Source organism: Mobula hypostoma, chromosome 24 (assembly GCF_963921235.1).
Source record: "Mobula hypostoma chromosome 24, sMobHyp1.1, whole genome shotgun sequence".
NCBI lineage: Eukaryota > Metazoa > Chordata > Chondrichthyes > Myliobatiformes > Myliobatidae > Mobula > Mobula hypostoma.
Genome location: NC_086120.1, coordinates 5927547 through 5940476, shown reverse-complemented (window position 1 = coordinate 5940476; position 12930 = coordinate 5927547). Strand labels below are relative to the sequence as shown.

The 12930-nt window shown below is 42.2% G+C and overlaps 1 protein-coding gene across 1 annotated transcript in view; it reads right to left on the bottom strand.

The window, feature by feature from the left end:
* The window catches only part of map2k2a (mitogen-activated protein kinase kinase 2a), a 93724-nt gene extending 81287 nt beyond the window's left edge, over positions 1-12437 (bottom strand). Inside the window, exon 1 of the mRNA XM_063032034.1 lies at positions 12174-12437. Within this exon, the coding sequence (XP_062888104.1) occupies positions 12174-12265 (92 nt within the window). The 5' untranslated portion in view covers positions 12266-12437. The remainder of the gene's footprint in view (positions 1-12173) is intronic.
* Between the last annotated feature and the right edge of the window lie 493 nt (positions 12438-12930).

Here is a 12930-nt window from a genome sequence, read left to right as displayed (position 1 = left end):
CTGGAAATCTAAAGCAATACCAAGTGCTGGAGGAACTCAGCAGGTCATTGAGTAAATATGAAAATGAATAAACAGTTGAAAATTTGGGCCGAGAAGGGTTTTTCATAGATGCTGCCCAACTTGTTGAGTTCCTCCAGCATTTTGTGTAGGTTACAACAGTTCAGTGGTTGATTGGACAAATATTACCATCTAAGATGATTTATAGAAGAACTCCCTGTATGCAATTGAGCAATTGGTAATTCATAGCTAAATTTAGATTGCTGTTAATGGCAATATTGGCATAGATCATTTAGACCAAACACACACCTACATACACTCTCCAACAAGGACTTGCAGTTATATTCAGTAAAAAGTCAATAATTTGGCATCTGATTGCTTGGAAATGGTATAGCATGACTCACTCATTTACCCAGAATAAGCAGGAGAGCCGGGGTGGCAGGGGGAGGAAAGAGAGAAGAGAGGGGGGACAGCAGTTCCCAGTGTGCAAGGACAGTCTTTGTAGAATGCAGAGCTGGAGTTGGGTTTTCAGCCAGGGTGAGGAATGAGTCCTGATGAAGGGTCTCAGCCTGTAAAATCAACCGTTTATTCTTTTCTAGAGATACTGCCTGGCCTGCTGAGCTCCTCCAGCATTTTGTACATGTTGCTTTGCATATTGCTTACTCCTTTTAAACATTTACTGTTAAATTATACTACTGTGCAACTTGTAAAGCAAAGTGAAACAATTTCCAGTTATTAGTAAGTAACAGCTAATACCAGACCAACAAAATCCCAAGGGTGTCAGGTTATTTGACTTTCATTGTAGCAGGTTTAACAATAAAATGCCCCAAGATACCTCAAAGACTACCAAGCTAAAGGTGATGGTAATCTGTTAAAAGGAGGAAACACTAGGGTGCAAACTTAACTATAGAGGTAGGTTACAAGTGGAGCTTTGTGGGAGAAAATTCCAGAGCTTGGAGCATCCGTAGCTGAAGTCACACCCTTTTAGGGAGAAATGATTAGTTTTGGGGATGAGAGGACAGAATGGGATTAATTCTGGGGATGCTGAAGGGAGAGAATGGGATTAATTCTGGGGATGCTGAAGGGAGAGAATGGGATTAATTCTGGGGATGCTGAAGGGAGAGAATGGGATTAATTCTGGGGATGCTGAAGGGGGCAGAATGGGATTAATTCTGGGGATGCTGAAGGGGGCAGAATGGGATTAATTCTGGGGATGCTGAAGGGAGAGAATGGGATCAGTTTTGGGGATGCTGAAGGGAGAGAATGGGATTAATTCTGGGGATGCTGAAGGGGGCAGAATGGGATCAGTTTTGGGGATGCTGAAGGGACAGAATGGGATCAGTTTTGGGGATGCTGAAGGGGGCAGAATGGGATTAATTCTGGGGATGCTGAAGGGGGCAGAATGGGATCAGTTTTGGGGATGCTGAAGGGGGCAGAATGGGATTAATTCTGGGGATGCTGAAGGGGGCAGAATGGGATTAATTCTGGGGATGCTGAAGGGGGCAGAATGGGATCAGTTTTGGGGATGCTGAAGGGGGCAGAATGGGATCAGTTTTGGGGATGCTGAAGGGGGCAGAATGGGATCAGTTTTGGGGATGCTGAAGGGGGCAGAATGGGATTAATTCTGGGGATGCTGAAGGGGGCAGAATGGGATTAATTCTGGGGATGCTGAAGGGAGAGAATGGGATCAGTTTTGGGGAAGCTGAAGGGAGAGAATGGGATTAATTCTGGGGATGCTGAAGGGAGAGAATGGGATCAGTTTTGGGGATGCTGAAGGGGGCAGAATGGGATCAGTTTTGGGGATGCTGAAGGGAGAGAATGGGATTAATTCTGGGGATGCTGAAGGGGGCAGAATGGGATTAATTCTGGGGATGCTGAAGGGGGCAGAATGGGATTAATTCTGGGGATGCTGAAGGGGGCAGAATGGGATTAATTCTGGGGATGCTGAAGGGAGAGAATGGGATCAGTTTTGGGGATGCTGAAGGGAGAGAATGGGATTAATTCTGGGGATGCTGAAGGGGGCAGAATGGGATCAGTTTTGGGGATGCTGAAGGGGGCAGAATGGGATTAATTCTGGGGATGCTGAAGGGGGCAGAATGGGATCAGTTTTGGGGATGCTGAAGGGGGAGAATGGGATTAATTCTGGGGATGCTGAAGGGGGCAGAATGGGATCAGTTTTGGGGATGCTGAAGGGGGCAGAATGGGATTAATTCTGGGGATGCTGAAGGGGGCAGAATGGGATTAATTCTGGGGATGCTGAAGGGAGAGAATGGGATCAGTTTTGGGGATGCTGAAGGGAGAGAATGGGATTAATTCTGGGGATGCTGAAGGGAGAGAATGGGATCAGTTTTGGGGATGCTGAAGGGAGAGAATGGGATTAATTCTGGGGATGCTGAAGGGAGAAAATGGGATCAGTTTTGGGGATGCTGACGAGGACGCAATGGGAGAAACATGTTACCTAACATCAAATGTAGATTGGATTGCAGCGTAGAAGCCTCACAATACCCATGACAGTGTGTCAGTGGATAACTCCGATTACCAAAGTGTGGCTATGCCATACAACGAGCATCATGGGAAGAAAAAGGATCTTGTGCTTTCCCGGCTTCTAGCCAGGTACAGGTATCGATTACGGCCGGTGTTTCAATGACACACTCTGCCGTCTTCATCAGAGATGATGCCTGGGCATGTCTAATTCAGTGGTATTTATACCCCTTTATCCGTCCATCCTCATTGGCTAGTCATCATCCAATCATGTTTCTACTTTTCACATTTGTTTACAACCGAATTCCAGTTTTTACTTAGAGCGAGATCTTTGTCTTTATTAAAATTCTTTTCGTCTAGTTTTATTTCAATGGCTTCCTTTACCAAACATTTCCAAAAGCCATTGGTGCAGCACAGTAGTCCTGTGCTGAAGTCAGTCCTACGGCTATTGCGAATACAATATTCTGCTACTGCTGATTTCTTTGGCGCCTTTACTTCCTGAAAAAAACTAAAGAAATTTGGCCTGTCCCCCAAAACCCTCACTAATTTTTATAGATGCACCGTAGAAAGCATTCTTCTAGGGTGCATCACAACCTGGTATAGAAGTTGTCCTGTCCAAGACTGAAAGAAGCTGCAGAAGATCGTGAACACGGCGCAGCACATCACACAAACCAATCTTCCGTCCGTGGACTCACTTTACACCGCACGCTGTCGGAGCAGTGCTGCCAGGATAATCAAGGACACGACCCACCCAGCCAACACACTTTTCGTCCCTCTTCCCTCCGGGAGAAGGTTCAGGAGCTTGAAGACTCGTACAGCAAGATTTGGGACAGCTACTTTCCAACTGTGATAAGACTGCTGAATGGATCCTGACCCGGATCTGGGCTGTACCCTCCAAATATCCGGACCTGCCTCTCGGTTTTTTTGCACTATCTTACTCCCCATTCTTCTATTTTCTATTTATGATATAAAATTTAAAATTTTATTATTTACTAATTTTAACTATTTTTAAATATTTTAATATTAATATTCGTAATCCAGGGAGTGTGAAGCGCAGAATCAAATCTCGTTGTGATGATTGTACGTTCTAGTACCAATTGTTTGGCGACAATAAAGTATAAAGTATAACCCACACAGATACACTTCCTGTGTTCCTTCATGTGGGTATCCCTTTGGGTCACTGGAGAAATCTGCTTTTGAAATTGTCGTTTGTCATCGAAACATCAGTTATAATCAATACCTGCTCCCAGATGAAAACCTGAGAAGAGTTTATTCATTACAGGAAGAAGATTTGGGCTTTGTTGATCAGGCTATCAAGCAGCACTAGAGGAAGGACAACAAACAATTTCAAAATGGAGCCAAAATAAGAACAAAACAGATCAGATGGAGTTTTAATACAGAAGCTTGTGATGCTGCCTTGAAACTCCACTGACCCGGCTTTGATCCTGATCTCCATCACTTGGAGTTCGCATTGTCTCACCATGACTGTGTGGTTTTCTCTTAGTTGGGTTGGCTTCCACCCAAAGATCTAGGGGTTGATAGATTAATCAGCTTACTATTAACTACTCCTTGTGGCTGGTCAGAAAACCAAGCAGGAACTTACAGGCACACGAGAGAGCTGGTTGCAAGGGAAAGGCAAAAATAACAATGCTCTGTGAAACAGACTTTCATTTAATAAGGTAACATGAAATTATGAAATAAAAATATGGTATCGTGTTATGAATGGACTGAGCTGATTTATGTGATGTTAGATGACCTACCTTGGCTCCACTGTGGTGTACCGTGCAAACAGAAAATTCAGAAGACATGCAACTACCATGGATCATGCAACAGGAAAAAGAACTTCAGAGAGGACAGAAAATTGAAGGAAAAATATTGAAGCACTATATTAATGTTATTCTGTTTTTGGTTCCTCTGTCATTGCAGTGGCATGCTCTTACTGTAGAGCCATTCACCACTACAATTTAGATTGCTGCAGATTATTCAACATTTTTTATTTAACTAAATGTTCTGCTATCTACTTTAGCATTTAAATATTCAACCAGTGGATTGTCCAATCAAAACAATTTTGTGTTGACTGTCAGGACATGCACTGGTCACTTCCTCGTTATTTCAACAGCGCATGTCAAAACTCGTTCTGTCATGTAAAACTTCACATTCTTTTTATAAGACCATAAGATATAGGAGCAGATGCAGGCCATTCAGTCCATCCAGTCTACTCCGCATTTCAATCATGAGCTGATCCAATTCTTCCAGTCATCCCCACTTCCCTGCCTTCTCCCCATACCCTTTGATGCCCTGGCTAACCAAGAACCTATTACTTTTATATTCAAAACTGGACATTCTACTGCCATAAAATAGTAACAGTGTCAAAGAAATTAAGGATGAAGGAAAACAAAACCGAAAAAGATTGTTACAAGTCACAAATCTTACATGAAATGAATTGATAGATTTATGAAATTCTAATATCAATGATTTGTACCAAATAACTCAATGATATGAAAGCTGCATAATGCAAACACTTCAAGCTCAATCTTTACTCACTATTCAAATTTTATATTTGGTTCTCCATTTGTCACTGTATTACATTCCTGAAATATTGACACTTCCCTCACTGAGCATTAAACATTTATGAAAATGAACTGCCTGCTGCTGCTAAGCATCAAGGTTGGAGTGTCAGACAGCTTTCTTGTGTGGATCTCACATTTTAAACCTTCAGTGGGTAGTCATGTGGCTGAGTTGTCATAATCTCACCCCAGGATGAAAAGCTCACAGGCTCAAGATTTACTGCAGATAAGAGACTGCAATATCTCGGATAACACTGCCAAAGCTGTACTGAAAGAGTGCTGCGCTCAAAAGTCCATTCTGGGAAAAGACATTTAAAGTCCATGCTTGTCTTCTCCTCTGTAAACATTCTTTATGACATTATTTTGAAGCACAGCAGCTGGCTCTAGTCAACAGCACTGAGACAGGTCCGCTTGCTAGTATCACGCTGTTACTTGTGGCTTGTGTTGTGCCTAAAATGGCTACTTGCTTTTCGGTATTATATAGTAGCTACATTTCATTGCCTTCAAAGGAGTACGGCATTTTGAGGTGAGTTCTAAATATATTTTTTGGATAGATTCCTGAATTATACTACCATTGGTACATCCTCTTTGGGACCTCAAGGAACATTGCTGAACAGAGATCTTGGGGTGCAAGTTAACAGTTCCCTAAAAGTGGTAACACAGGAGCCTGGGGTGGTGAAGAGAATGTATGGCAAGCTTTCCTCTGTCACTACTGTAGGAAAGATTTGATTGGGCTGGAAAGGTTTATTGGAATGGAAAGTTTTAGTAATAATGAGAGATTGGATTGGCTAGGTTTGTTTTCCCAGATGTGAAGGAGATTGAGTGGTAACCCACAGGCATGTGAAACTATGAGACAAATTCTAACTCTCTACCCAATAATCTAAAATAAGTCAGCACAGGGTTATGTTGAGTTGGAGGAGGTGGTTTACTGGAGATCAAAAGAGAAAGTTTTATTAATTAACTTTATTTGCCATATACTTTTACATGTATTAGGATTCTGTTGTGACGTGTTGCCATGAGAATCAAGAATTCTATAAAAATAAAGTTAGAGGTTAATGTAGAGGTATGGAATAAAATGTCCATAAATACCAGCATTTTATATTCTGTACATTCTCAGGGAAATGCACAGCAGAAATATGGAGGTAGACAACTCACATGGGAATTTGAATAAGTTTGTCTCACTGAGACAGGGTAAAGGAACCAGGTGGAACATTTGGTAAGCAGGAAAAGGGAAGCATTCTTAAAATGTATGAAGTAAAAATCAGGCAGGGCTTGAGAATTATGAGATCACCAGAATGGAGTACAAGGACAGACTTAAGAACCAGAAGGGGATATGAAAAGGCCTTGGTGAGTACAATTAAGGAAAACCCCAAGGTGTTGTACACATACATGAAGAACAGGAGGATGACTAGAGTGAAGACAGGACTGCTCAGGGTTGAAAGAGGTAATGTGTATGGAGGTAGAGGAGGTGGGGTGTTCCGTAGTTAATACATTGTTAGTGTTCACCAGCGAGAGGGGCTTGGTGACAAATGTGGAATCAGCATAGAGCAGGCTAATGTGCTGGAACACGTTGAGGTTAGGAAAACGATAGTGTTGCGGTTTCTGCAAAACATTAGAATGGACTAGTCTCGGGGGCCAGATGGGATACAGCCCAGCTTGCAATGGAAAGCGAAGGTAGAGATTGCTGTGGCGTTGATAACCATTGTACCCTCCCTGGGCACAGGAGTGGCACCAGAGAACTGGAGATAGAAAGCATTATTCTGTTGTTCAAGAAAAATAATAGGGGTAATCCTTGGAATTGTAGCCCAGGGAATTATGTCAGTAGTGGGCAAACAATTGGAGGGGATTCTTACAGACATGGTTGACAAGCATTTGGGAGGAGCATGGTCTTATTGGAGATGGTCAGCATGGCTCACCAGCCTAACTGCATTTTTCAAGGAGATGACAAAGTGTGAAGGAACAGAGCAATCTTGCATCCAAGTCCATAGGTTCCTTGAAGTTGCCACATAAGTTGATAGAGTGATTCGGAAGGCGTATGTTAGTACCTTTGTTAGTCAGAAATCAACTTCTACAGCTGTGAAGTTACTTTGCAGCTCTATAAAATTCTGATTAGACCACACTTGGAGTAGTGTGTTCATTTTTGGTTGCGCCATCATAAGGAAGGATGTGGAAACTTCAGAAAAGATGCAGATAAGATTTATCAGGAAGTTGCCTGAATTAGAGAATATGTCGTATAAGGAGAGTCTGAGCAATCTAGGGCTTTCCTCTTTGGATGGATAGAGGATGAGAGGTGACTTGATATAAGATTATGAGAGGCACAGACAGAGCAGACAATCAGTATCTTTTCCCAGTGTGGCATTGGCCAATGCCAGAGGACATCTATTTAGGTGAGTGGAGAAATATATATATATTTTTATATATAAAGAGGGATGTCAGAGGCAGGTTCTTTTTATAAACACAGAGTGCTAAGTGCCTGTAACAGTCGGGGATGATGGTAGAGGTTGATACAGTGGGACATGGAAAAAGCTCCTAAGAAAATTGGGAGTGCTGTGGGCTGTGTAGGAGGGACTGTGGAGTAGGTGTATATCAGTCAGCACAACATTGTACTGTGCTGACCTGTCCTAACATGCAGCACGTTGATATCTGGAACGCTCCACCACAGGAAGCGTGGAAGAGGAAAATACAATACATTTAAGAGGCATCTATAAAAGCACCTGGATTTTCAAGGTGTACAAGGCTATGGACTTGATGTGGACAAATAGTATTTACAGTATTTAGATCAGTACAGTGCCTGGAAAGAGTGTGGTTTGTAGAAGGGCCTATTTCTGTGTTGAAAGGCTCCATCACAGATAGGACCTTAACTTAATTCTTAGGACTTCAACAAAAAAAAACACTCCTTCTTGATTTCTGTGCTCAAGTCAGCCATGAACTTGGATTTTTCATGCTCAGGTGAGAACTACACCTGTGAGGTGAATACAAACTCACAATTGTACAAAACTGAACCCTGCCCCCCAAAAAAAATGTTTCAGACAAAAATAAATGAGCACCACACATTTAATTTGCTAAACAGTTTTGTACTTTCAATTTTGAAACAAGCATTTCAACATGTGCGTTCAACAGCCAGGTCAGGAAAATGCATAAATCTAATAACTAGAAGGCAACACTAAAATTTAACATTTAACTTGGAATGATTACTGTTTGCAGCCTGTAATAAATCACTGCTCAAAGCAACAAAAGGAATGTAATGCATTGGAGATGTGTAATTCAATTTTTCCCCCTGAAATTCACAAGAAACACAATCTTGGAAAGTGCATAGATCAGCATGTCAACAATTGGCATCAACTGCGTATGCAGCAAAAAGCTGTCGCTAAGCATGAACTAAAATAACTGTACTAAAAATAATTTGAAAAATAAACAACAGGATGTTTTTTTTTTAAATAGAGAAAAATAATCCAACATGCCCAATTCAAGTACAAAATTAATTGAATCAAAACTTATAGCTCAGGAAAACATTCAGCCCATCATGCCCTTGACAGTTAGAAAAAGCAATTTAGGACAACATTACTTGTATTTACATCTGTTGTCTACCACCACTACCCTGTTGGTACTGAGTTACAGATTCCCTATGCTTATTTATTAGAAAACAAATTAAATGGAAGCAGATGATTACTACCTAGCCTTCACGGTAGAATTCTAGGGAAATAACTGGAACTTGGTACAATCTGCGTGAAGAACTACCTAGCGCGCATTGCTCACTTCCTTAGGCCCATGACAGATGCACAGAAAGATGCAGCACAGAACACAGAAACCTACTTTTCAAATTGACAAACGGATCCAACAGAAGCAGGATACAGCTTGTCCCAGAGGGCACGTGCTAACATGGGAGGCTGGATAAACTTGGGCTGTTTTCCCCGGAGCGCCCTACACTGAGGGGAGATCTGATAAAGGTTTACAAGATTATGAGGCATAGACAGAGTGAACAGAGAGAAGTCGTTTCCAGGGCTGATATCAGAGGGCATGCATTGAATGAGAGAAGGGGTAGGTTCAAGGGGGATGTGAGGGGCAAGTTTTTTTTTAAACTCAGATAACCGTGGATGCCTGGTATGGTGGTAGAGACAAATACATTAGAAGTTTCTAAGAGACGTTTGGATAGGCACATGGATATAAGGAAGTCGGAGGGATATGGACATCGTAGGTTGGAGGAAGGGATTAGTGTTTGTGTGTTTTTGATTTGCTTTTTAGCTGCTTTGGCACAACGCTGTGGGCCAAGTGGCCTGCTCCTGTGCTCTCCTATATGTTCTAGAAACAGAAAACATCAACAAAAGACCTCAAAGATAACCTGCTACTTTTGCCACAGATGCTGCCTTATCAGCTCAATGTTTCCAACACTTGTATGCTTTTATTTCAGATTTGTAGTATCTACAGATTTGATTTTCTTTTTTCAAATTAGTCAAATAGAAAATGGAAAACATATTCTGGAAGGAAACAGCATTCCATAAACATCAAAAAAGTCACAACTTAATGACAACCCCACTTAAACAAGTTTAGAACTATTATAATAAGTGGAAACAAAGAAGTTACATTTACATAATTCTCTGCAGGATATCCTGGAAGATTGTGCAAGTCTTCAGAATACTGAATCATTTAACCAACTGAATATTAAGTATATGACTGATCAAGTAGTCTACCTTTGGCTTGCAGATATTAGTCTGAACGTGAAGGAAATTGTCTCATCATTTCTGATTAGTGTAATGAATGGACAAAGACCTACTATTAACTTCTTGACCTTTATGGGAATGACCTGATAACTGCACTGCACTGAAATGCCAACCTTGGTAGCCTAGGCAAGTTCTGGTGGAAAAACTTAAGCCAGGACATTCTGGCTTTCAGGCAAGAATGCAGTCATCTAAATAACAATTACAAGACCTATCAATGTGGAAATTTTATATTTAATTAGAAGAATACTTTCTTTTTCCTCCTGAAGGTAGAAATTCTGGCGGGTAAATTGCCTCAGCATTCAAAACTACAGGGTGTCTCAACAATCTGTTCAATAACAATGAGCCACTTCTCAGCTAACACCTGCACAAGCAAATGGGATTAAATGGAAAATACTGAAAAGTTCAGCTCAAAGTTAACATTAGTGTGTTTACTGGAGTTGTAAAAAGCAAGTTGGCTTGTAGTTAAACTGTTATCTCAAGGCGAGGCAGAATTTTGAAAGATGTACACAGGATTGCACGTATACAACACAAGGCTTAGAATCACGAATACAATAAAAGGGACACGAAGAAAGGCAAGCTGTGATCTTACTGAATGGCTTAAAGGAAGGAATGGCCTATGCTCCTATTCCTTATATTCTCATTTACCTCATCAACCCTACTACTGACACTAGAAATATTTTCATCACAAATTCTCTAACTCTATATCCTTGGACAACAGAACTTCAAGAAAACTCTCTCCATAACTTTGAGTGGCAATACAATTCCATCACTTAAAGGGCAAGAATAAACAATATGAATACCCAGATCCTAGTGCCAAGTTCTTTTTTTCTAGTTTAACTCAGATCAGATCTATGCTGAAGAACTCATAACTCTCCCAAAAAACACTCATATCCAGTACTGGTTATTTTTTAATCCAACATTACCTCCACTTTATCGCAAGGCTTCCATTTTTTCATGCACATTTCAGTTTACATTGGAGTTTATTCAAGTTGACTAACTGGTTTTCCTTGAGCAGCATTATAAATATTTCTGCCCATTTGCCAGAATCAAAACTTGTACCCTATGCAATTGTGACAAATGGTTTCAATTCCTCTTGAAACACTTCAAAGACTGCAGATTGGTTGAAGATGGCACATCTTCCCTCTACTGTTGTCTGACTGAACAGAATAACTCACCTCTACCATTCTTACCTATTCAATTATCACCAGTGAATCACTCAGAATGCTATTGTTCCAAATTTGCACCATTAGACTTTCTTCCAACAATATCACCACATATATGCTGATGGCACCAAGCTAAACATGCTCGAGACAATCTCTTTTGGCCTGTTTATTATCTCTAAACTGTTACATTCTCTACTTGATATCCAGCACTGACTACTCCAATGGGCTGATCAAAGTCGTTAATTTTGCCTCCCATCACGAACTCTACTCTCCAGTCATCAACTCCATTACCAACCTGAACCCAAAGTGTCTCCAAGTGTGTCATATCAAATGTACAGCTTTATTTTAAACTACAAATCCACAGCAGCAAACACCTATTTGCACTTATCGACATAAGATGGGGATAAGTTGGGTAATGTTATGAAAGTGCAAATAGGTGTTTCATAACATTACCCAACTTATCCCCATCTTATGTCGATGCTCTTAAACCAAAGGTCACCCAAAACTCTACTGCCTGCATCCTTATTCACATCCGAATCATTCCCCTCTCCCCATTCAATGAGCTAAGTTCCAAGTCAGACCTTAATTTTAAATTCACATCCTTAACAAACATATCCATGGCCCACTCTTCCTGATCCATAATCTTCACTTGCCTATAATACTCCAAAATCTTTTCCCATCTTCTGTTCTGGATCCAGCACATTCACAGGTCCATCCACTGCCAAAGACCAAAGCCCAAAGCTCTAGAATTTGCTTCACAACCATCTCGTCCACTTGCTCCCCCCAAAATACATTGTCTCACCAACAGAATGCCTTGGGCAATATCACGCACTCCTTGTAAGCTTCTACCCACAATCCGACTTGTCAGCAGTTGTTTTTTTTTGCTTGACAAGTCTTGTCAAGTTTACAGCACTCTATAAACACATTACACGGGATAGTATGAAATCTCTTTGGAAACTTGTTCTACGATACTTATAGGTAAGCATTCTGCAAGCTCCACTCAAAACCGACGTAGCACAGGCAGCAGGGTGAGCATCGCATTACCATGACTAACCCCGGGCCTCTGATACCGGCCTTCAGCTTCCTCCCCTCTAGCCCACCTTCCCCTCCCTCCGTACCAATATCTCCACCTCCACCTCCCCATCCCAATCCCAATCCACAGCCTCCCCCCCGCCCCGGAACCCTTCAGGCCGCCGCGGTCCACCGAACCCCTATCCACCAAGCACCTCCGCCGTCCCTCCACTTACTCAGCCGTGTCCCCTCTAGTGGGGGACGGTCCTTCCCCCACCGTGGTTGTGATGGTGAGGGTGGGCAATACCGCCTTCCGCTTGGAGAACATTATGCTGCTCCTCGCTGTGTACTCTCAGCCTTGCCTTTCCCTGCCCTCCGCTGTCCGCCTGCTTTTCTCTTCCTTACATTTGAATTTCACTGACGGCCGTTCCTCCGACACACGGAGGGAAGTTCAGGCTCCGCTCCGCCAACTGCTTCCGGGGCAAGGCAGGCCCTGCAAGCGGCCCGCTACAGGCAGCCGGGGAGCTCGTGCCGCGCATTGCTATGGGACACAAGTGGGCGGAGCTTGAAACCGGTTGCTGAGAGGAGTGATTGGCAGAGAGCACCTGGTTGCTATGGAGAGGAGTTTGGTGACTATATGGGAGGGGAGGTTGCTCGTTGCTATGGGAAAGGTGAAGCTTGGTTGCTATGGGAGGGGTGGTGCTTGGTTGCTATGGGAGGGGTAGTGCCTGGTTGGGGAAGGCCCAAATGGCTGAGGAAATTAGGGGAAGGCCCGAGTTATTGTGGAAGCAATGGGTGGGGTCATGTCATTTGAGAAAGCAGGGTGTTTGGTTGAAATGGGAATGGGAAAATTGATTTACCAGAAAAGAATCAGAATCAGGTTTATTATCACACTCTAATATGATGTGAAATTTGTTGTTTTGTGGCAGCAACACAGTTCAAAGGCATTACATTAAATTGCAAAATAAATGCATCGTGCAAAAAAAAAGGAAT